The 25,231-nt window shown below is 43.0% G+C and overlaps 1 protein-coding gene across 1 annotated transcript in view; it reads left to right on the forward strand.

The window, feature by feature from the left end:
* The window catches only part of FGGY (FGGY carbohydrate kinase domain containing), a 149,258-nt gene that overhangs the window by 50,516 nt on the left and 73,511 nt on the right, over positions 1-25,231 (forward strand). Inside the window, exons 6-7 of the mRNA XM_081867225.1 lie at positions 6,512-6,627; positions 20,807-20,935. Coding sequence (XP_081723351.1) covers positions 6,512-6,627; positions 20,807-20,935 — 245 coding nt within the window. The remainder of the gene's footprint in view (positions 1-6,511; positions 6,628-20,806; positions 20,936-25,231) is intronic.

Consider the following 25,231-nt stretch of genomic DNA (forward strand, 5'->3'; position numbering starts at 1 on the left):
ACAGTTTAGGCATTCTGCCCAATTATTACAATAGTTCTGTTATGCCATGCAAAGAGATTTATGTTTAGCAAATGGATCCTCGTATACATTTTTGGTGACGTAAAGCAATCAAACTCGTGGACTGTTGCCCACGAACAGCTCAGCACACATAACAGCTGCAATGTAAAGTGTTTTCCACATGTAGCTGTAATATACCGTATTTTTCGCCCTATAGGACGCACTTTTTCCCGTCCAAAAATGAAGGGGAAATCTGGGTGCGTCCTATGGGGCGAATGCAGGCTTTCGCTGAAGCTTGGAGAGCGAGAGGGGTCGGTGCACACCAACCCCTCTCGCTCTCCAGGCTTCAGGAACACATCTGCAGCCTACTTCCCGGAGCGTCGGGCGCCCTGAAAGCAGAACGCCCGGCGCTTCGGGAACACATCCGCAGCCTAGGCAGCCCTGCGGGAGGTCCCACAGGGATGTCTAGGCTGCGGATAGCAGCCTGCTTCCCGGAGCGTTGGGTGCCCTGAAAGCAGAGCGCCCGGCGCTTCGGGAACACATCCACAGCCTAGGCAGCCCTGCAGGAGTTCCCCGCAGGGCTCCCCACGCTGTGGATAGCAGCCTGCTTCCCAGCGCGCGGGGCACCCTGAAGCAGAGCGCCCCGCGTGCCGGACAGACATCCACAGCGTGGGGAGCCCTGCAGGAGTTCCCCGCAGGGCTCCCCACGCTGCGGATAGCAGCCTGCTTCCCGGCGCGCAGGGCACCCTGAAGCAGAGCGCCCCTCGCGCTGGGCAGACATCGGCCAGCCCCACAAGCTCGGGGGACAGCAGGGAGGCGCAGCGCCGCCATCTTGCTGTTCCTCGACCTGGTTCGGTTTCCCCGACCTGCTTTTTTTTTTGGGGGGGGAAATAAAGGAATTTTTTTTCCCCTTTATTTCCCCCCCAAAAAACTAGGTGCATCCTATGCGACGGAGCGTCCTATGGGACGAAAAATACGGTATAGGCTGGTTATGAGAGGACACAGTTCAGGAGGCCTGCAATTTGAATCCATCATAGGATGGATTTCGGGCTATCGCAAATACGCAAGTTTCTGGAATTTTAAGATGTGGCTGTATGGATAAATAGAAGTCCATATTTTTTCAAAAAACAAAACAAGTACTGTTTGTATGCTTTTGATTAGGTGAGCGTGTCCGTGGTTGCAATGGTGGTCTGTTTTCACCCAAATTGCACTCTGGATAACGTTGTTTGCTTCAAGATGTTAATTGAAGGTCACTTCCAAATTTGGGTGAAAGAAAGACTGCGAGAGAATTCCCAAAGATCAAAGGGTTCTGTTTATCTTGTTACATTGTCTTTGAAAACAATCTGGTTGTGTACAGTATCCGTTTCTGAAACTATGTCCAGTGTTAAATATAACATGGACTCTTGCCAGGGAGTGGCTGAAATTAGAGAAGATTAATTGCACATGTGGGTGTAGAAAATTGCAAGGGTGTTCTCCTACCCTGACAGGAAAACCTTTGACTTTGTGAAACAGCATGTCTGCTTGAAGAATACTCATAAAGTAGTGGGATAGTATTTTTCAAAAGTAGTGTATGGAATATTTTGTTTTAGGATGAAGAAGAATGCTGGGTTACCATGCAGATGTCTGAAAAATTCTAACCTTTATGGTCCTGTGGAATTCAAGGATTTCCTGGAATTTTTTCTAGTAGACACAGGGAGTTTGTACCCAGTAATATTTTTACAAGGCAGGGCACCTGATGTTCACCAGTTCCTTATACTCAATACATCCCCCTGCTTCACCAAGGTTCTCTTGAAGGTTGGGTGACTCTCTGTGGAACACTATGGGATATTTCATGGAGGGCTGCAATTGACAAGGGGGCATTTGTGGAAATTGGCTGCCCCTCCTTCAGCTAGCGGAAAGCCACCATTGGGTATGGCCCAGAGATCTCTGTAGAGGCAGAATAGACTGGCTTCATTACATTTTGTATAGGCTGTCATTAACCTTTGACACATGACTTTTGATATTTGCTTGGGAGTTGAGGTACACCCAGGTGGCTGAAGATTCCTTCATTATTCAGGCCTCAGAGACTTTTCTTTTTCTGGTGACCCAGGTATGAGTCAGGTTTGGATCCTGAGCTGTTTAGGACTTCGTATGTTGGAGACTACACCTTAATTGTTCACTAACTGAGGTCACTATTGGCAGCACTGACTACAGCAGAATACCCTCTAGGGCATAAAATGTTGCACTTGGTAGATGGAGCAATGCTCACCACGTTAAAACAGTGTCATAGCTTCCTGATTTCGGGGAATATTTTTCATTAAGTGTTGTCTTCTTAGATATCCTCCTGTGTAGTTAGTGGGCAGTGATATCCCACCTCATCTGCTGTGAATTTTATCTTTTGAAAATTCTCTTTTAAAGAGAATCCATGAAGGTTTGGTCTTTCAATGGCTAACAATCACAGTAGCCGAATAAAGCCTTCATTGCTTAGAGTCTCTGTGCCCCTGAATATCAGTAGATAGAGGTAATTTTGGGGGGTGGGTGGGTTGCCTTTGTGTTCTACTTATGAGCTTCATAGATGCACTTGGCTGGCCAATGGGGGAATTGGAACACTAGACGAGATGAAATCCTAGCACAATCCACTAGGTGTTCTTTTTGTGTTCTCTTCATTTTTATTTTATTTTTCAAAACTTGAGAAAGGTCTGAGTTTGCCTTTAGTCATTCAAAAAATAAATACAAAAAGTTGAGGAGCTGGCACTGTGATTTGGAGCTGTTTGATTTATTGATGTTAATTATGATTGTTTCTAGGCTGCCATAAAACAGAGCCAAGATAACCTTGGTACACATGGACTTCCTTGGTGAACCTGTAGTGCAGCAGCTGGATTACATCTGTTTCGGTATTTCCTAGGGTGCCTGCTTCACTTTTTTTGCATAGGTTTCTTCTGACAAGTAGAAGAAACCCTGTTTCCTGTTAAGGATATACAGCACAGATGCAAACATTGATTGCATGCTGTGAAATATATTTATGAGTGCTATTAAGTGAGAATTTTAGTAAAACCATGCCATACTGATACCATATGCCATATTTTAACTTATATGAAAGCATCATGTAGACCGGTAGTTCTCAATTAGCTTAGAACTGCGGACCCCCTGTTTTTCAGAAGCCAAGCCACTTTTGAAAATTCAATTTCCCATGGTTTTTGTTATGTGAATGGTGCCACAGGCTGCCTGGATGAGTTACACAGAGCCCCCCAATTGGGAACCACTGAAATAGACAACAGACTGAATCAGTAAGCTTGTTTTCCATATGGAAACAACTTTCCCATACCCAGATCACCATTTGGTTCCAAAAGCAAAAGGGGAAGGTGGGAATCGACATTTATAATCTGAAATCTGTTCCACAAAACACCAACAAAAAGTATCAACTGATACGAATTGTCAACATCTCAGCTATATGGTTCTGACTTCATCCATTTATTCAAATATTATGCAAGTTTTTCAAAGGAAGGCCTTGGAGGGAGCAGCATCAAAGAAGGTCTATCCCTGTCTAAAATCTAATGTCCCGAATCCTAAATACATGTGCTTGAAATCTGAGAATTGCTTCAAGGTACAAATACTTAGATTTCGGTTCATGGTTTAACAAATGGGAAGTGACTTTTAAAAATGGGGGGGGGGGAGTATAGAAACCGGATCTGTTCCTGCTTAGTCCTGTCACTTATGTGCTGTTTCCTATTTATTTACATGATCCAGATTTCATTCATTCATTCACAGATTTTTCATTCATTTTAAATCTGCTCTTCAACTGAGAAAGGCTCCTGGAGTGGCATATGAATATCAATAATAGGACAGCCTCTGAAGTTTACAATCTGAAATACATGGCACAGAGGTTAAAGGGATTGGGAGGAGCAAGGAAAAAAGAGCAAACTTGATCCAGTGATCTTCCTTACAAAATTCTTATAATGACCAACTGGAATGGCAACAGTTCCAGGAAGGAAGGAATGGAAATTTGCTGTCCCTCAACAGAGCTGATAGCTGCTTCCCTTCTCACCCTCGTCTTAACCAGCTTGCCTCCCCTCTCCCCTTCCTTACTGGCTAAGGGTATAGTCCAGCGTCTTTGTGCACTGGCCAGAGGTGTCTCCCCACCCAACCCTGTCAGCCACCGTTTCTTGAGTCATACCAGATGAAGATGCAGGCAGAACTGCCTCTGGGAGGGTACCCCTCCCCATGGTGGCAGCCAGTGGAAAGCTCCAAAGTGGGGTACTCCAGGGGCAGGGAGGGGCTGAGCCAGCCGTGCTACTGTCATGTGATAACAGACACACCAGTCAGCATGTGTGGCAGGGCTAAGGATGTGTTCGTGGCCTAGCTGCTCCATTAATTCCTGCTGAGCAGCAGAGTTTAGGGTTAGGATTGGCCCTAAACTCCTAATTGCCTTGGGCGTCTGTGGTTTTCCTAGCTAAACCTTACTTCGAAAGCTTGGACCAATGTATTATTTGTTTCCCTTTCCCTAGAGCCTGCCTTTACCATTCTGTACTAGCTCTCATACCCAGGGGTGTGTGTGTGTGTGTATGTGAAATTGATGCTCCACAATGAGTAAAAAGCTGAAGGCAATAATGGACGGACCAATGCCATTGGAGTTTTATGTAATGATACTTAACTGATGTTAAGTATCAGCTGATACCTGGAAGCTTTATGTCTCTCATTTATAAATCTGCTTGTGAAGGATGGCTCTGTGTAGCCAAGTGTTCTTTGTAATGCAGCTGGTGATGTTGACTGGCCTGCAGCAAACTTATCTCCTCTTCTTTTCTCCTCCAGCCAATCCCCTGGTGCCTCCATTAGACACAAATGACATCTATCCATGCCTTGTATCTGTAACTGTTATGCCGGCTCTTCCTGAAATGAATATGCTTGTCATTAACTGTAGTGCTGTAGGGAATAGTTGCTGCTTTTTACATTTTTCCACGTGATGACCTGTGGCTCTTTCAAGGCTTCCACAGCACCAACGCCCAGTTCTATTTAAAACAAAGGCTTGCCAGAGGGTTTAAATGTGCTGAATGTTCTGTCTGGGACGACATTGGGTGGGGTAGAGGGAATACTGGTACTTCTATAGGTCTGTGCTGAAGCAGCTCTGGGCTTCTTTTGTTATATAGCCATCCTGTGTGTTGAAAGCCCTGTCTCCTGCCAAAGGTTCCTTTTGTTTCTAAAACTTTTACCACATACTGCCCATATTTTTATCCATACCCGCAGGGATTTCCTCTTACTTTTTTAAAAGCATGTTTTTGTGCTTATGATTTTTATTCTCGTGCTTCTATTATGACTGACTGGAACAGCAAAGGTCTGCACCCTTCCTTGTAAAGGTACTTGCTACCTTCGTCCCTTTGCCTTTTGAGGCAACTCCCAAGCTCCTACAGAGGTTAAACCTGTGACTCAATGATCTGCATGTTGCTGCTTATAGTCTTATGCTTGCAGTTTTCTGAAATAATAGGGGTTTCTCTCTTGAAAGGAGATTAAACACAGCATTCTGAGGGAGCACATGCAGTTTCCTGGCTTGGGTAAACGGCCACATTCAAACAAGAAAACCGTGGACATGGTTTTCCTAAGAGCGGCAAAACAAAGTGCGTAGTCAAACTTACCGGTAATGCATCTTGGAAATACAAATTCCAGTGCCTTGTAAAATATGCTACATGAAGGCTGATGTTTTTAGAAACCTCAATTCAAGGCGTTGTTTGCACAGCCCTGCCTTCGGTTGTCTTCATTTTTGGTGTGTCCATGAGTCAAGTGACTCCACTGCTGTCAGAGATGTATTTCCTGCAGAAATGTAGCTAAAGAATTATATAGATATATAATTCATAAAGCACATTACAAAATAGGTTTCATGTGGGCTGTATCTTTCCCATATTACATGGTGGCTGCAATTGCAGGAAGAGATAGTGTCACCTTTAGATTCTGGGTCTGTGGTAAATCCAGCCTGACCATGTCCCTTTGGTTATGAGTAGTTGCTGCAATGTTGGAATGTCAAACTTGAAACCTCTCTAAGCATTGACTGACAGCCCCATACAGCACGTTTTTAAAAGGTTAGTGATCTCAGGGATGGTGATCAAGATTCTTTACCCAAACCCTTTGTTCTCATGACTGAAGAAAAAAACTTGAAAAGGTGGGATCAGATCTGAAAAGTGAAACATTAAGAATCTCTTTTTATGGCTTTTTGTATTAAGGATTTATGTTCTTGCCCTCCTGTTTTGCATAGAAAACTTTTAAGCGGCTATATAGTGACTCCTAGAATCCCATCAATATACTGGGAATCGTCAAGTCAAAGACAGACTTCTCAAACAGCTGAAAGTTTTTAAGAGGGGATCCAGTATTTATAGTTGTTTTTGTTTGTATAATTGAAGAGTGCTTAATTCTTCTTCAGAGTTTTGATCTAAACTGCTACTGAATGTTAAAGGAGTGTTGATTTTTGGGTCCTGTAAGAGTTTTGCCTGAGTAGATAGGGAGGTAGAGTTGATAATGAAATGTAATGTGAGTTTCTTTTCCTCCACAGATCTCTGTGCACTTTGGTATGTAAATGGACATACTCTTCGGAGAAAGGCTGGGATGATAGTTTTTGGAAGCTGGTTGGATTGGAAGATTTGGTGGCAAATAACTATGCAAAAATAGGTAAATGTATATTACCTACTTTTTAACATTTTTAAAAAAGACTTCATCTAATTAGGTAATAGCCCAGTTCAGACACAGTGGGAAACAGTGGTTTCCTGTTAGGAGAGCATGCTGTGGTAAGCCGTGCATTTGTGCAGTTCTCCCTCTACTGCATGAGGAAAGGACTTTGAAACTTAACCAAACCTTGATCTTGGTTTGTTTTAACAAGCCACAGTTCCCTTAGGCCTGAAATAACAAGGAACTGTGACTGCTTAAAAACAGAACTTTCTTTTTTTTTTTTAATAAATTTTTATTAAGATTTTTAAACACAAATGCAAATATAATAAACAATGTAACATATATCATAACATAATTTCTTAATTTCTTTGGACTCCCTCACGTCTTCCGCTCCCACTTGCATCATTGTCAATTCTTGCCCGCAATTTATCATCTTGTTTACATTCTTGTGTCCCATTCCTTTAGAATATAATCTAATAGTTCTCCCAAAGGTTTATGATTTTTCCTTAATCTCACTTATCATCCTAATTGCATCTAATTTAGTGGTGGTCAATTATTTATGATCTAGCCTCCATCTTAACATTCAGCCAAATTACAATGCTTTTTAAAATAAATCTTAAATTTCTTCCAATCTTCTTCAACCTTCTCTTCTCCCAGGTCTCGGATTCTGCCGGTCATCTCGGCTAGTTCCATATAGTCTATCAGTTGCATCTGCCACTCTTCCAGTGTGGGTAGATCTTGAGTTTTCCAGTACTTAGCGATGAGTATCCTTGCTGCCGTTGTTGCATACATAAAAAATGTTCGATCCTTCTTTAACACCTTCTGGTCGACAATAACCAAAAGGAATGCCTCTGGTTTCTTAGTGAAGGTATACTTAAATACCCTTTTCAGCTCATTATATATCATTTCCCAGAAGGCCTTCACTCTAGGGCAAGTCCACCAGAGGTGAAAGAATGTTCCATCATTTTCTTTACATTTCCAACATTTGTTATCAGACAAATGGTATATTTTGGCAAGTTTAACTGGGGTCATGTACCATCTATATATCATTTTCATTACATTTTCCTTCAAAGCATTACATGCAGTGAAGTTCAGCCCCTTGGTCCACAACCTTTCCCAGTCCTCAAACATGATATTATGCCCTATGTCCTGTGCCCACTTTATCATAGCCGATTTAACGATTTCATCTTGTGTATTCCATTTTAACAGCAAGTTATACATTCTTGAAAGTACCTTAGTCTTAGGTTCTAACAGTTCTGTTTCCAATTTCGATTTCTCCACCTGGAACCCTAACTTTTTGTCATTTTTAAAAACTTCATTAATCTGAGCGTAGTGTAACCAGTCTCGCACTTTATCCTTCATTTTCTCCAAACTCTGCAATTTCCAATTGTCTCCATCTTTTTCTAATATTTCCCAATATTTTGGCCATTTGGCCTCCATATTGGGTCTTTTTCGGGCCTTAGTTTCCAGCGGTGAAAGCCACCTTGGAGTTTTATTTTCCAATAAGTCTTTATATTTTGTCCAGACATTAAACACTGCTTTTCTGACAATATGGTTCTTAAAGGCCTTATTGATCTTAACCTTGTCATACCATAAATATGCATGCCAGCCAAAAGCATTGTTAAAACCTTCCAGATCCAATACATCAGTGTCTTCGAGAAGTAGCCAATCTTTTAGCCAGCAGAAAGCTGCGGCCTCATAGTACAACTTTAAATCTGGCAGGGCAAAGCCCCCTCTTTCTTTCGCATCGGTTAATATCTTAAACTTAATTCTGGGCTTTTTGCCCTGCCAGACAAACTTAGAAATGTCTCTCTGCCACTTCCGGAAGCACTCCGTCTTGTCCACAATCTGTAGTGTTTGAAACAAAAACAACATTTTTGGCAATACATTCATCTTGATAGCAGCAATTCGGCCTAACAAAGAAAGTTTCAATTTTGTCCAACTATCTAAGTCTCTCTTAATTTCTTAAAAACAGAACTTTCAATGTCTTATCTTATGTAAAGCACTTGAGCCTGATTCTCACTGCTCTGTGTTTGCATGCATGATTTCCCATTATATATTTTGGCAATATTATATCTATCAGAGGACTGCTTTAAAAGTGAACAATTTTGGGTGCACCACGACAATTTGTCCTTAATTATGCACAACACTAACTTTCAAAAGTAGGTGGTTTAGGTTTCCCTGGGGAAATGTGGGCAGATGTTGGGGTGAGAGAGTCTTCCTGAAACTTCTTGCTTGCCATCAAAATGCCCCTCTCCTAATCTAGCAACAGGTGAAAAGGGGAGCATTCTGGCATTATGATGTTTCCCTTAGGAGGGCTGCTCCAGAACCAAGACTCTTTCACTCTTGGGCTTGTGCATAGTTAGTTCTCTCTTAATAGCGGGGGGGGGGGGGGGGGCAAAAGCCAGCCTTCATAATTTGTATCATTTACATTAAACTCCCCATAGTACTGCTTCTACTGGCAACATTCATTTATCATATATCCATGTGTGTCTGTGTATAGGTTTGTGTGTGTGTGTGTATCTTTTGCTGCTAAGCACACTTTATTGGATACAAGGCAGATCTTTAGACCAGCGGCAAGGAATATGCAAACATCATTATTTTGCTTTAGTTTGTTATACCCCTGCATGTGCAATGCTGCTAATCAACAGAATCAGCAAGCTTAAAACAATGTGCTAAACTCAACTCTTGGCTTGTCCCACACTCCTTTCACCAGCTTGTTACACTATATTTAAGTTGCTTTGAACTTTCCTGAAGCCTATGTATAATTAGAATTTTAGACTTGCTAATTGCAAGATTCTTATAGCAGATTTCCATTAAAAGACCCTAATGTTCATTTACTAGAAATTTTCCAGGATAGCATTATTCAAGTTTCCTTGTTCAGTTAATGGACTTTTAATGGCTGTCCTAAGCAGGCATGCCATTAATGAGAACATTAGTGTAAAAAAGAACCCCAAACCCCTCATCCCTCAAAGTTAATTACCTGATTCTCCCCCCCCCCACACCGCCACTTAGAGAACAAGTTTCTATAACAGTTTAATGCAGCAGCACTAAATGGAAATAATTTGATATCAGTAATGAAATCCATAAAGTTTCAAAAGAGATGCATTAGGTGTCGAAAAATTACTTTTTACAACTGCAGGTAAAAAAAGGCCCTTCTGTATGATTGTCAGGGACTTGCTGGTCAATGAGGAGTGGTGGGAGATTCCAGCTGGAGAACCCTATAGGGAAGCGTCAGAAGAGGAAGGCTCTGAGATGGGGGAGTGGTGGTGGGACAAGGAAAACAGATCAGAGGAGTAATGGGGGGGGGGGGATGCTGGACAAGCAACAGGGTTGAGAGAGAGAGAGAGAGAGAGAGAGAGAGAGAAAACACTGCAGATGTAGAACAGACAGCTGAGAAGGAGGTGGTGGCATAGGCTGTGACAGATTCACAGGAGCCCGCAAGTCCTACTGTCTTTAGCTCTTCTTCACCCTTGTCTCTGAGAACCTGGAGGGTTCTGCATGTTACAAAGCAAAGAGCACAGAGAGCTCAGAGGGCCCCTCCCTGGCGTAGCTTAAGAGTGCTAGGAAGATAGCCGGATTGAGAGGAGGCTGAGGAGGAAGTGGGAGACTTAGGTCGTCTTTACTGGGGCCAGTCGTACCCTAGGTTTCTCTGTGTGTATTCTGTTTCCTTGATTAAAGAATTACATTTTCTATTCGTCTCTGACACTCTGTAGTCCAATATCCTCTGGCAGCAAATCCTGACCTCTTCTGTATGTGATGTGTCCCTAAGAGACCAGTTTAGCTTCTACAGCATTCTTTGTGGGATGTGCAGAATAAACCTTGATGGCTCAACCTTGCTTGCTTTCAAAAGTGACAGGAAGTCATCCTTGGCTGTAGTTAGCAGTTGCGGGGCAGGACTTAGGATGGATCCAGGGGCGGAGGAAGGGGGGTGCGGTGGGTGCGGGTTGCCCCGAGTGCCACCACTGAGGGGGGTGGCAAAACGGCGGGTGACACTAACTGTGGGGCCTGCAGTGCCCCCGAGCCACACTTCTCTCCTGGGAGAGACATGGTGACTTGGGTACGCGCAGGCTCCATGCTATCCAAGCAGTCTGCCTGTTGCCCCCCCCCCAGCTGTAGGTCGCCTGAGTGGGAGGAGGCAGGCAGACTCCGGCGGTCCCATGGTGCACCCCGCCCCACCCCTGGCTCCCAAGTGGCTTCCTCCGTTGCTGGATGGATCTCATAGACCCATTGGTAGTCTGCTCCTCCAATGCTATAAACAAGTCCTGTGCTTCTTGCTTTTCCCACCCAGCCCTGGCCTGAAGTGGCAGGTGGCTACTCCTTCTTCCATACAGGTGGTGGGCAGAGCCTAGAGCAGGAATGAGGGGGCAAGGATTCCTTTCTGACAACCTTGCAAGCTCTGAACCTAATCCATTGTTTTTCCTGTAGCAGAGTATAAGCAGAGTCTCCTAAACCTTTAGAGTTTTTGAGATTTTCTTCTTGCTTTAATGCAGCCTTGGTAGCTATTACCAGATGCACCTTTTAGAATCCCCTCCCCCACCTCCCACCCCCCACACTAAAAGAGTATAAGCAGTAAATAAATGTTTTAACAGAAATTTGAGCACCCTAATGGCTGACGAGCCCCACGAAGAGAAATTTTTAACATAAATTATTTACGAAGTGCAAGCTAAGGATTGAATACAATATTTATATAGTGCGTTTCAAGGACAGGGAAAAGCTCCCCCCCCCATTTCCCCCCCCCCCAAAGAACTAAATGTGCATGTTGCCAACGAGAGCAAATTCTCTTTAGAAACCTGACAGTTCAATACAGGGAAATTAGGATGAGAAAAATGAAAAACCAGCAATAATAGGACACCAATTTGAAAACCACCCTTTTATACATTCGGGGGGGGGGATCATTTATTACTGCTGCTTAAATTGCAAACACACACACACACACACACACACGTACATAAATTCCAGGACACTTTGTTCAGTTCTTGTTTTGTTTTTGAAATTGCGTTGTCAACCATAACTCGCCTCACAACATATATATAGAGAGAGAGAGGGACTTCCGGGTTAGCGCGATCGGCTAATGGCGGATTCCCTCCGAGCTCCGGAGGGAATCAGCTTTGCTGCAGACGGGTCTTACCGCAACAGCGAAGCGGGGACCCTTAGAAACCGCAGGCGCGGAAGCCTGCGGACTTGGTGACTCGGTGGGCACCTTAAGCGCCCCCCCGACCCACGAAGAGCCTTTTTAAAGGCTACGGAGAGGGTACGGAGAGTGGCGTGGTGCTGTGAGTAGACTGCTACTGCAGTGAAGCGATGCCGCGAGCCATGGCCGGAGAGCGCTGACTTTTTTCCCTGAAATTTGGACTTGAAGCAACCCGTGAGTAGAAGGGAATTTGGACTTTAAAAATTTTCACCTTTGAATTCGGTACGACCGGGGGATGTGCTAAAGGGAAGTCCGCACCCCCTCTATCTACAAAAAGATTTAAAGCAAAGATAGGAGAACTAAGGTGGAGAGATCTCTTTTTTGGTATGAGTTAAAAGACATTAATTCCACGAATTTGACAGAAGAAGATTTGTGCTGGAGAGTAAGAGTCGAATTTTGGAAGCTTTTGTTTAACCCCCCCCCTAGACCCGGGAGCGCCCTGTGTGTGAGCTGGAGGAAAAGGAACAAGGAGTTTGACAGCTGTCAAAAGAGCTGTCAAACGGGCAGTTAAAGTTAAAAATTTTATTGTTTAACATCTCTCTGGACTAAATTTGTTACATTTAAATTAAAGTGTTTGGGAACAAAAAAAAAGTTATAAACAACAAAGTATCTGACTGTTGGACTATTAAGTAATCAGAATCCCCCTAGGGGAAACTTTGAAACATTGCAATGGCTACAGATGGAAAATTACAGGCAGAGATAGAAAGAATGTTCTTTCTCGTGGGAATACTGTAGGAGCAGAGCACGGCTATGAACAAACAACTTATGACCTTGATCTCTAAAACAAGCAACTCTGCTGACTGCACAAAGGATTTGACTGAAACAGAAGCTGCAGCTGAACAAGAAGAGACATCTTTGGAACTAGGGGAGAGGGAAGAAGGAGCTAAGAAAGTACAGGAGAGTACCAACTTCAAGCCTACATTGTTAGAATATAAAGAAGACGACTCTGGGATTACCAACCTGCGAAAGATGCGAAAGAGGAAAGAGGAAGCCCCTGGAACACTTGGAATATTGGAACTTAAAAGAAATAAGAAATATGATTGGGGCTTCCTCTTTGTACATGGGAGATCAGTTGACTTTTTGCAGCAGTTGTTACCAAGTTTCTTGGATGGGAGAAAATTTGATGAGACTGTGTTTGAGCTCCTTCGAGACCCGAGGATCAACAAAATTTGCTACCAACAAAACCGGCAGAGAGAGACTGACAGAGATTTGAAGGCCTCTGATGTGAGGAATCCAGGCTAGGAACTGTTTTGTGGACATTTAGTTGGGAAGGGACAGAAACCGGGGTAGGGAGGGGGGGGAAAGCAGAATTTTAAAATCTTTATGATTTCTATATTTGTTTATTATGACCTACATTTAATATATGAAAGGGAATTCGTGGAAGGGAACTTGGGTCGACCTTAGAAAAGAATTTAATATTCATATGAAAATTGGATAAGTAAAATTTGGCCAAGTAATAAGAACCAACTGTAGAAATAATAATAATATGTTAAGGATGAGAGATAAGAATTTGCTGAGTTAATTGTTGGAATGGGGATGTATGAAGGGAGGGTGGGGGGAAGTCAGGGAGGGGGGTTAAGAAAGTTATGAAATTATATATGTTTTGTTCTTGATTATTTTTGGGTGTAAAATGTGAAAACCTAATAAAAATTATTATTTAATAGAGAGAGAGAGAGAGAGCGCGCGCGCGCGCAGATTAAATGTAATAAGTTACATCCAGTCTGGCATCCTGTTCTCACAGTGGCCAACCAGGCATCCTCAGGAATCCTGCAAACTGAACCCGAGTGCAATGGCACCCTCCCCACCTCTGATTCCCAGAAACTGGTAGTCGAGATAGAACACAGCCATCATGGCAAGTAGCCATTGATAGCCTTATTCTCCATGATTTTATCCAATCTCCTTTTAAAGCTATATGTTAAGGGTATAAAATTAAGTTTTGAATTGCTGTGAACTTTATAGATTAAATCCATTTGTTTTCGTAGTAGAAAAAGGTGACTCATGAAAGGGAAAATTCTCACAAAATGGTGGACAGTAGCATTCATTTTTTTTTTCTGGTGATGAAACCCGTAGTGTTATGGCATTATATAACCTACATTAATATTAACTGATCCAGTTGCTTCCACATGAGGTGTGCTTTGCTGTGCTGAAGCATTGCTTTTCCATCATTACCTGAAAAGGAAAGGTTGACACCAATTAAATTATGTCATTGTGTGAACAGAACAACTTTCATTCCACCAAATGAATGTTTCATTCACCCTCTTTCTCCCCACACCCCTAAATTTGCTCCAGAGGGTGGGGTCAGGGAACTCCCAGAACAGATTTGATATGGTTCACTGGAAGCAAAAGGAAGGCAAAGTTTTGATGCACAAGCAGAAATCCATCTGCTTACACAATTACTTTTCTGGATACAATAAGTCAGTAAAGTCTTGTCTACCGCCTCCCTACAGGAACAGGAACTGACAGTGAGACAATTAAAAAAAACTTACTCATTGATAATCCACCAGCTATGATAAACAGAAAGCAATAAAACGGGCAGGACTGTGTACTTTTATTTAAAGGTACAGGAGCCCCCCAAAGCATCAAGTGTACTTTGCACTGCTACACTGGTCAGGCTGATGCTGTGATAGCATAGCACTGTACAATGGAGTCATTGCGGATTTAACTTAGGCAAATTCAACTATGCATGGTCGACCGAAAAACAAAATGTGCTCCACAGTAGGACACCTGTCCCTGTAGCACAGCAGTTCTCAACCTGTAGGTCCCCAGATGTTGTTGGACTACAACTCCCATCATCCCTGAGCTCTGGCCTTGCTAGCTAGGGTTGATGGGAGTTGTAGTTCAACAGCATCTGGGGACACACAGGTTGAGAAAGGCTGCTGTAGCACATGGAAAGGCAGCGAGGAACTCCTTCATTTGCCTTGTCCCCCCCTTTCCTCTACCAGGACCCCATCCAGTTTAAGGATCCATTCCAACCTTTTCCTTCTGCCTCAGTGACAATAACCTGCCTGCCTCCATCTCTCTCTACCTCCCTCCTTAATCCTCCCTTAAAAAAAAAAAATTCCTGGATTTCTCCCCCTTGAAGAGAGCTCTTTCCGCCTGCCCTCCAGGTTTGCTGTGGAGGAGAAGAAGGGAGGCCTCAGAGAGAAGGGGAAGGTCTCCCCCCTTGTCAGTCAGTGCCTACCACAGCCCCACCAGTGGGAGGAGAAGGTGGGAAAGCCTCTCTCCCACTTCCACTGATTCATCCAGTTCCTGCTCACTGGCTTTAGGGAGGCACAGGGACCAAGGGTGGAATAGGCAGAGGCACAGGCAAACAAGCAGTGGCATCTCGCAGCCAGACAGGGGAGGGAGAGTAATTTGGAAGGAGAATGTATGTTATGGATGATTTAAGGTAATGCTAACTGTACAGTACATGATTTTCCCCTTAAGCACTGACTTTGGAACACAATCTGCACAAAAGATGTACAAGATTTGCTGCAAATCAAGGTGGGGGGACAGATAAGGATGCTACAGAAAACATAGACTGCAACAATTTTACATTGTCGTCTGGATTCTTCATAAAGAGTAAGCAAACAAGATTGCCAATTCCAGAGAAAATGGCTAGTGGGGAAGCAACATCTGTTAAATTTTCATGAACTATAGATCTTTGAGGTGCTGAAGGCTGCAATCTGTTTTTTAAATGGCCTGATAAATTTTCGTCCTCATTCGCATACTTAAGGGGCTACTTAAGGGACCAAATAATGATTTTTCACTGAATAGCAAGGCTTTATGCATTGCCTGGTCCTTCCCACACCACTCCCAAAGCAATGTGCATTTTCCCCAAAGTAGAAAATGTTGTAGATATGATATAGCTATTTCTGGGGTTGTATTTTAAAAGGTAACACAAAGACTCCTTTCTGAATATATTCCCACTAAATCTGTGATGAAACTATATACTTTCAGGCTTCACTTGGAATTCAAAACAAATCTCCGCAAGTCTTGAAAACAAACATTTTTGTGTGGGGGGGGAAATACTACTTCTAAATAATCCCTGGGCCGTGTCACCTATTGCTGAGGGAGAAGTCTAATCTGAATTTTGTGTTCTCTCATGCTCCTTTCTCAGTCCACCCCAAAAGGGAAAAAATAAGAAGTGAAGGGTTTATACGATATTGTCTCATTTGAACGTAGTCCCTCCCTAACCAGCTGTGTTTTGAAAGAATAGTGGAGAGAGAAGTTTGGTTTCCTGTTTGTGATCCTGTATTTCTACATAGTGGACTCCCGCTCCTGGCTATATTTTAATGGAAACAACAGATTTGTATGTGAAAGAGTCCTTAGCAGTTGGAGGGGGGATTCATAAAAAAAAGTGCCTTCATGAAAAAAAATGTGGCTCTCAAGTGAGTGTTCCTTTCAAGTATGTTTTATTTAAAGGCCTGACTCATATGGAGTGTATTTCTTTGGGCCCTTATGGGATGAACATTGCAAGCAATGCTTTAAAAATGCTGGCGTTGGCTTGGCTTCCTGTAATTTTGCCCCCACGTGAATTTCATGATGGCACAATAGTGCCATTGCCATCTTGCTAAGAAGCATCCTCTGGTATCTCCCGTCAGTGTAGGTTGTTTGTCAACTACTGTTTCGGAACACATTTATTATTACATATTCCCCTTGCAAGCATGGTTATGATCTTATGATCTGCTCCGTAGCATTGTAACAATGAGTGGTGTTCTGAAGCTAAAATTATGCCTATTTAAACTTTCCCTTCCTGTTTAGAATGAAGTGCAAGGGCACTTTTTCAAAATACATGCCCGTTCTCATTTTTAGTAACTGTCAAAGATGAATTGTTTCAGTGTACATGCTGCCTCTAAGCATTATGCACAATCCATTGTATATTATGTCCCACAAATACTTTTGCAGGATTTAACTAAATGTCTTTTAAGTGTAGCAGGAATAATCATTCTGCAGTAGAAGTGTTACACCAGTTTCTTATTACCTTTCCTGGGCATTGAGGTGAGCTGAATTTAAGTAACATATAACAGCATCTTCCTATTTACTTTCTTAAACCCTACAATGCACTAAAGCTACTTGTGGCTGGGACACACATTCCCTTAAGACACTTAGAAGGACACTTGTAACACGAATGTTATTGGTACACAATTATATTAGAGCATGCTCAATTAACAGTAAAGATTATGTCCGTCAGGCATCCACATATATAAAAGTATAGAACTCAGTTCAAACCTGCATTCAGAAAAACATGGTAAAATCTTGGCTTGTTTCCTTGTTTTTTTTGCAGGTACGGGGTCATAGCTGTCAAGTGTCTTTGAAGGGACAGTCCCTTATTCCAGCGCCATGTCCCGCTGCTGCCCCTTATTGATGGATGTCCCTTAAATGTCCCTTAAATTATGTCCCTTAAATTTCAAAGGAAGCAGCTCCTCTCCCTCCCTCCCTACCAGCCAGGGAGGAGGGAGGCTCCAACTGTGTTGCTTGGCTGTGTTGCTCACCCAATAAGAAGTCTAAGAATGACTGGGGGGTGGAGCTTGCATGCCTTGTGTGTGGCTAGTTAATGCAAGCTGAGGGGGCTTTTGAATGCTGGACGCCATTTTGTTGCACGTGCTGCTGCAAACTTTGCAGTGCAAAGCCAGGCCAGGGAGCCATCTTAAGTTGAGGCTGCATAGGCCTTGTGGTGCATGTGATTCAGATTCTATTCAGTTGAACCTCTGCTTACAAAGTTGGTTGGACAGTGTTCTCGAAGCTACCAGCATGAGTTTGACCAGACTGCAGGAGGACAGGAAGACTGGAGTGCCTGGAACAGGTGAGGCTACAGGTCCCTTATTTTGGCTGCTGGTCCCTTATTTTCAAGGCTGCTGGTCCCTTATTTTCAGATCTGTAAGTTGACAGCTATGTACGGGGTGTGTTACTCCACGACTTCCCCTTGCTCCACCAACAAGTTCCTCAGGCTTATAACTTGTTTCAAACCTTCTTCACAAGCAGAGTGAAGGTTCTATAGTGAAACTGCATTTAACCCATTTTTGGATATTTGCATATATAAAAGTATACACACATACTGCCTGCATCCCATGTAGCTGCTCATGTTTAAGGAGGGTGGAATATACACACCCTTTTAACCCTCTGTTTGCATAGACTCTTTGGCCTGAAAGTGTGTGCATTGTCCCTAACTTTCCAATTACAGGATTCCCTGGGTATTCACAATCTTTCCTTAGCTTTAGCCTTAGAGTTTACTGGGTTGATGAATAGTCCTAACTTAGTAGGAACTTAACACAAAAATACGACTTTGGCATAGTATGCAACATACATTTCCAGTAAGTTTAGTTGCCAAAATTCAATGGTGGTTACACTAGAATGCATTTACTTCTTTAAAGCCCCCCCCCCCCCGGTACATATGTCACATTAGTTAAGAAAGAGAAGTCCTTTAGTCTTCATCCCCTTTTTGTATTTTCCGCCTCCTCTCCATCATTGAAATGTGGCAAATTGCAGTTTCACATAAAACACAACTGGTTCTGCATGACAGGTTAAAAGCAGCTTTTGAAGGACTGAATGTGTCATAGCTGAGTCAGCTGTACTGCCTTGCTCGGTTTTCCCTTTGTTATTATTTTTTTTTTAAGGACCAACGAGCACTAAAGCTTCCAATTCCATTCAATATCAGTATGACTTTGGACCTTGCGATTAAGTTACTCAGGTTGACTAAAGATGTATTGTTAACCGCTTAGTGTTACGTCTGGTAAATAGCCGGTTGCTGTGACAACTGCCTGGAAAGGTGGTGGGTCATTGGTACCACATAACTTTCTTTAAACCAAACATGAGCAAATTCCGAAACTAGTCTTTAGGATAAAAAGGAAGGAAAAGTTTCAGACAGCTTTTTCCTTTGGTAAACTTGTTTCTCGCTCAACGGGGGGGGGGGGGGGGATGGAGTTCTCTTCTAAAAATCCCAACCAGACACCTGTGGGAAATTAGGACTAGAGCACAAGAGCACTCTTCGCTCCTGTTCCTAGCAAATGGTGTTGCTGTTGTGAGAGTGGAGCAGACTTCTCCTTTCTTCTCCTCCCCACTGCACACTCTGAGAATCTGCTCCAGATGGTTGGGGGAACAGATTTTGGGGGGCAACAGGAGGCTGCAGGGGAAGGAACATAGGAAGCTGGCTTACAGTGAGTCAGTCCATCGGTTCACAGAGAACTCAAGAGAACACTTTCAGGCATACAGTGGTACCTCTGGTTACGTACTTAATTCGTTCCGGAGGTCCGTTCTTAACCTGAAACTGTTCTTAACCTGAAGCACCACTTTAGCTAATGGGGCCTGCCATGCTACCACTGCGTGATTTCTGTTCTCATCCTGAAGCAAAGTTCTTAACCCGAGGTACTAGTTCTGAGTTAGCAGAGTCTGTAACCTGAAGCGTATGTCACCTGAAGCGTGTGTAACCTGAGGTACCACTGTACATGAGACTTGCTTTAAAGAGTACAGAAGATTAAGCTGATTTCTTAGAAAGAATTGTAGTAGCTGCTTTTTACCCAGCCATTGAATACTATTAAAACCTCACTAATGGTCCTTTCGAAAACCACATGAGTGTAGCTTTGCAAATATAGCATCCATGTTTATCCTATTCCTGGATAAATGCAATTGTACTGTTGATACAAGGGGTTACATTGTTATGATAAACGTTACACAACATGTGCGTGCTTTAAAATTAAAAAGCAATATTATTGGTGCTTGGTAAATAGAATGAAGGGCATATCAGGTCAGGGAGAAGAGGGCAAAGGATCACTTTCAAGCACAGAAAAAGTAGCATTTGCCTCCCAACAGATTGAACATAAAATGAGACTTGCTGGGTCAAACCAAAGCATCCTACGCCCTGTTTTTTACACTGACCAACCAGCTATGTTTGGCAAGCAGAATCTGAGCTCTGCCCACTTGTGATTACCAACAACTGGCATCCAGAGACTAGGGCTGGGTGATACATTGATATATTGTCCAAAACCGGTTTGAAGTTCACATCGTGATAATTGTTTCATAATATTGAGCTGTCAATATATTGTGAATCACAATGTTTATAAGGGCTAGGTGATAACTGGTTTTCAGCATCGCAATAACTAACCAGCTAAACATTGTGATAACTCACTAGCTAAACACTGCAATCTACCACAATGATAAGGTATACCTCTCAGTCTGCCTAAATGACAATATTATCAATCATCATACACTCAGTTTCATCAGCAGGCAAGCCAAAATGAATCCCCACAGGACTTTTGGTTTGGGGCTTGGCTACCAAATGGTTGTATTCAGGACAATCCAAAGTATGGCAATGAGTCATAGTTAATACAAATAACCTGGGACTGCCAGATTGCCAGCAGGCCTACTAGGAGGCAGAAGCAGCAGTGGCAGAAACAGCTTGCCATGACCGCGGTCTGTGTTGGCAGTAGTGGCAACAACCTGCAAGGCCTTACGGCTGCGGCACAGTGAGTGGTGGCCTGCGAGTCCTTGTGATGGCGATAGGGCAGCAGTAGTGGTGGCAGCCTGCAAGGACTCACAGCAGTGATGGGAGGCGGCAACAGTAGCAGCTTGCAATACCTTGCGGCGGTGACAGGGAGTGGCGGCAGTGGCAGCACCCTGCAAGGCCTCACAGTGGCAACAGGAGGTGGTGGTGGTAGTAACGGTGGGATGCATTTGGCTTGCCTGCTGATGAAAGTGGCCATGAGGTGATTGTTAATATCATCATGAGTTTTAGACCCTTAAGTAGCAGCAGTTTCCAGGACATTGTCCCTTTCATTTCTATGTAGTTCTTTCCTTATTTCTGATATCGTTATATATCAATGTATCGTGATGTTTAGCTAGTGATATATCACGATGTTGAAAACCAGTTACTGCTTAGTCCTGCCAGAGACACATTGCTTCATATACCAGACATAATGCATAGCTATATCATGACTAGTAGCCATCCAGGTTGGTGGCCGTCACAATGAGACTAGTGAATTTTATTTTGTTTTTCTCCTTTTGTTTTCTTAGGAAATGAAGTTCTCACTCCAGGAGCTCCAGTTGGAAATGGTCTGACGTCAGAGGCTGCTGAAGCCCTTGGCCTTGCTAAGGGGACTGCAGTAGGCGCGTCTCTCATTGATGCACATGCTGGAGGAATAGGTATTCTCTAAAAGGGTAGCTGTTTTTTCTCTGTTCCACTTCCATATTATAAGTAGAGGCTTGCTACAAAGGCTACATTCCATATGCATTTTCAGTATTGGTTGCCAGGTAGGCATAATCAACTAAGGAAGCCTTATAGCCTTATAGCCTTTAAAGGGAGCTATTATGAGGAATATGACAGTATGTATAAAACTGTTCTGGTATGTTACCCTGGACAACACGGCTAATCTGTTCTGGATGTGGGGGAATAGAGAATCCTGGCTGCATGTAGGAGACTGGATTAAATAGTTTTTGAGAGTAATTGCTGTCCTTCAAGTCTCTGATCATGTGATCTTGCTCGGTGCATCCCAACAATTTCCATCTTCTGTTAGCTTGAAATACATTGGCAGCCTTTAGATTTGGGAAAAGGCAAGGCTGCAAACCTTCTCCTGGTTATGATTTTGAAGTCTGAATGAAATAGAGGAATTGAAAACAAAACAAAAATCCTTACACGTTGACTTGTCCTTTGCTTTGTCAGCCTCTTCTCTTTGACATGCTTTATGTGTCATGTGTGGAAACCCAGCTCCTTTTATCAGTTTGCCACCTACTAGTTTAACCTAATGCCGGCACAACTTACAGGCCTTGCTTCATGAGTGGTAGCATGGAAGTATATACGTGGAAGGTGAAGAGTGTTAGACATTTGGTACGCTAAGCAGCGTTACAGAGGATTCTGTTATGTTCTGTGATTTGGAGCAGACCTTCCCATTTTGCACACCTGCCCGACCTACATGTGTCTCACAATGTAGATCACTCCAGTGTGTGGAAGAGAGGGAAGGCAACATGTACAACACACACTTATCCAGCTGAATGTGTATGGAGCGGGGGGATATTTCCTTCAGAAATTCGAAATGGAGCTGCCCCTCTCTTCAAGATAAGAAATTCCTAAGTAAAAACCAGTTTCACATTTTGATAGCTGGGACGTAACCACGAGAGAACAACTGTACCAAAGCTCTCCCAAACATACATTCCAAAAACAGAGTGTACTACTTTTAACAAACTAATATCAGTTAGAAGGATTAATAAGAGGCTGTGTTCTTGGCAACCCCAGCCAAACGTGGCCTCAGCAAAGGGCAGGGTATTTGTTTTGCACTACTGCAAGTTTATGTGAAGTGGATCTGAATGCAAACTCAGGGATATACAGAGAAACCACAGTGGAAGAGGCCGGAGCATATGAGGCCACTTGATTTTAAATGCCAGATATGAACTTAGGTTTTGAATGCTAAGCCCCAAGGGATGAAAATATTTGCCCACAGTAGACTCAAGAGATTTGATACTCTCCATAATAGACACATTAAATATTTTAATGTGCATTTCATTAGTAATCCGATGTGATTCTCTTTTCAAACTCTGCCTGTTTTGGTATGGAAGGCATGTGTGTGTACGTGTGTTTATTTTAGAGACGGAAGATGCCATGCCAGAGTTTAGGGCTACTAAAAATCTTCCCAGCTGTTTTCCTTTTCACATGTTAATTTTGACATTTGGTTAACCCTCGGAGAGGCCACTGCCTGTCAAGGTGGACAGTACTGATGGACTAATGCTCTGGTCCACTCTTAAGGCTGCTTCCTAGGTTCCTGCACCTGCAAAATGCAGGGGAAATGGCACGAGGACCAAACTTGGCATGACATGGGACACGTAAATAGCAATGAAATTAGTGTTTGATTTTTTTGGGGGGGGGGGACAAGAATAGGGGTGCGGTGATTATTGTCACCACAGCAGTACATGAAGAGGGAAGGCTTCATTCTTTTCTTCCATCATGCCTCCCCACCAGAAAATATTGTATCTCACACTCCCTACTTTGAACCCTTGAAGGGAAGCTTACACTGTTGCCAATGCAAGCATCTCTTCCAGGATACATGTGTGTATGTGTGTGGCAGGAACAGAAAGGGTTAAACCTTCCCTCCCACCATGCTGCACTCCTAACAAAATTAGGGAGCCAAAAAAGGAGAGGGAAGGCATTGAATAGAGAGGAACATAGGAAGGAAGTTGCCTTATACTAAGTCAGACCATTGATCCACCCAGTTCATTACTGTCTAGAAGGTAAGGTAAAGGTAAAGGACCCCTAGACGGTTAAGTCCAGTCAAAGGCGATGTTCACCTCACTTTTCAGGCCGATGGAGCTGGTGTCTGTCCGTAGAGAGCTTTCCAGGTTGTGACGGAAGCCCTATTTATCTACTTGCGCTGGTGTACTTTCGAACTGCTAGGTTGGCAGGAGCTGGGACAGAGCAGCGGAAGCTCACTCTGTTGCATGGATTCAAACCGACAACCTTTCAATAGGCAAACCCAAGAGGCTCAGTGGTTTAGACCACAGCGCCACTCATGTCTATAGTGACTGTCTGTCTATAGTGACTGTCAATAGCACTCCAGGGTTTCAGACAGCAGTCTGTCCCAGCCCTACCTGAAGATTAATAATAATAATTTTATTATTTTTACCCCTGCCCATCTAGCTGGGACTAAAGCAGATACTCTTCCTCTGAGCTATGGTCTTTTAGGAATAAGCCTAAGAGAAAAAGTTCTCAGAGTCCCCAACATATTTTATTGCTGCTCAAATAAGGTTTCAAAAAATCCGGACAAGCAGTATAAGGTAGGCAGATGATTAGAAATGCAGAGCAGGAAGGAACATAGAGCTGAAGCAAGCCTTTGCCAGCCTACTGCCAGCTTCTTCCATTTTTAGAACGGCTGGGAAGCTGGAACCAAATGAGACAGGATGTAGCTGGGTCTTGTTGGCATGTTTCTCACAAGCCCAGGTGTAAAGCAGTCTTGAGCTGAATTCTGTACATGCTTAGTTGTGGGTAAATCCCACCTGGAAAACGAGTTTAATTTTCCTTGCTGTCATTTTGCCTTTGGACAATCCATCCCACAATTTCTTTTGAAAGGAAACCAAAACTGAGTAAGAAGTCATTCTACCAGCCCAGTCTGGTGCAGCATGTGGAGGACTGAGGAACTTGCATCTGGAATCTGTGAAAATTCTGTTTGTCCTCATAAATGTTATGTTTTCATCCACTTCTCAACGTGTGTGGATTTGTGATGAGCCAAGTATTCAGAATTTGGTAGTTAAAAACAGTTTAAACAAATTACAATCACAGGAATAAGGTGGGCCCTAAAAACATCTATCTCAGGTGTCAAAGGCCTGGTGAAAGAGGTGGGTTTTCTCAGGATTTCAGCTCTGTCGCAAACACCAGAGTGTACAAATGCTGCTACAAACTTATGAAGACTTCTTGACTAAAGTTCAAGGACTATGAAGGCAGCATGCATTCTACTCAATGCACATTTTCTATGCGGTTAATATATATTTTGCCACGTGACTCATTAATAACAATGTGATGAATACACATTTCTTCAAGTTAAGATTAACCTTGCTTAACTTGACATACACATTCTGAAATACATAAAGGGTTTTAAACATCCTTGTACACTTCTAAATATAGCACGTATTTGTACAGGAAATTCCTTGCAGATATTCTCTATGCAATACCCTTAACACAACGTGGAATATTTGCTTGGCCTCATGGTAAAATAAGGAAAGCTGAACCATTAGCAGGAAGTTCTAATTGTTTCTGTTCTTCACAAAGGAACAAATCTCAGGTGCATATGATACATCCCTTGCATGACCCTCCAGTTATGAAGAGGGTATCTTTCACCATACCTACTGGGAGTGATTCACATTGATGCACAGACATCAACAAGACTGTAGTAGTGATCAAAATATTTAGGCCCCTGTACTCACAATAAATAATTTGTTTAATTTCTTAAGAAAGATTGCCATGTAAAATACGATGTTATAAAGGATAATTCAAATTTTGGATTATGTTGCCACTTTTGCTGTAGGCCAGAGCTTTCCAAACTTTTCATGTTGATGGCACACTTTTTTTACTTACATCATTTTGCAACACAGTAATTCAGTTTTACTAGCAAACCAGAGGGTAAACTAACCCCTTTCCAGCCCTGGAAGGAGCATGGGGAACATTCATGCGACACACCTACACACTGCGGCCGACACACTAACGTGTCGTGACACACAGTTTGGAAAGCTCTGCTCTAGGCATTGGTGTTTTGATATGCCCCATTTGCTCCCCATGCCTACAATTTTATCTGTAAAATCAGATAACAACAAGAGCTGTCGTATAGAGTGCAAGCGGGCACTTAATCAAAGAGCGAACTTTCAGTTTAAGAGTGTATATCCACATATCACAACAGACCATTGTGTTTTGCCACCTTTATCAAACATGGCCTGGCATAATTTCCGATTTTGTTAAGAACA

The sequence above is a fragment of the Podarcis erhardii genome (genome assembly GCF_964252035.2).
Source record: "Podarcis erhardii genome assembly, chromosome: 6".
Classification (NCBI taxonomy): domain Eukaryota; kingdom Metazoa; phylum Chordata; class Lepidosauria; order Squamata; family Lacertidae; genus Podarcis; species Podarcis erhardii.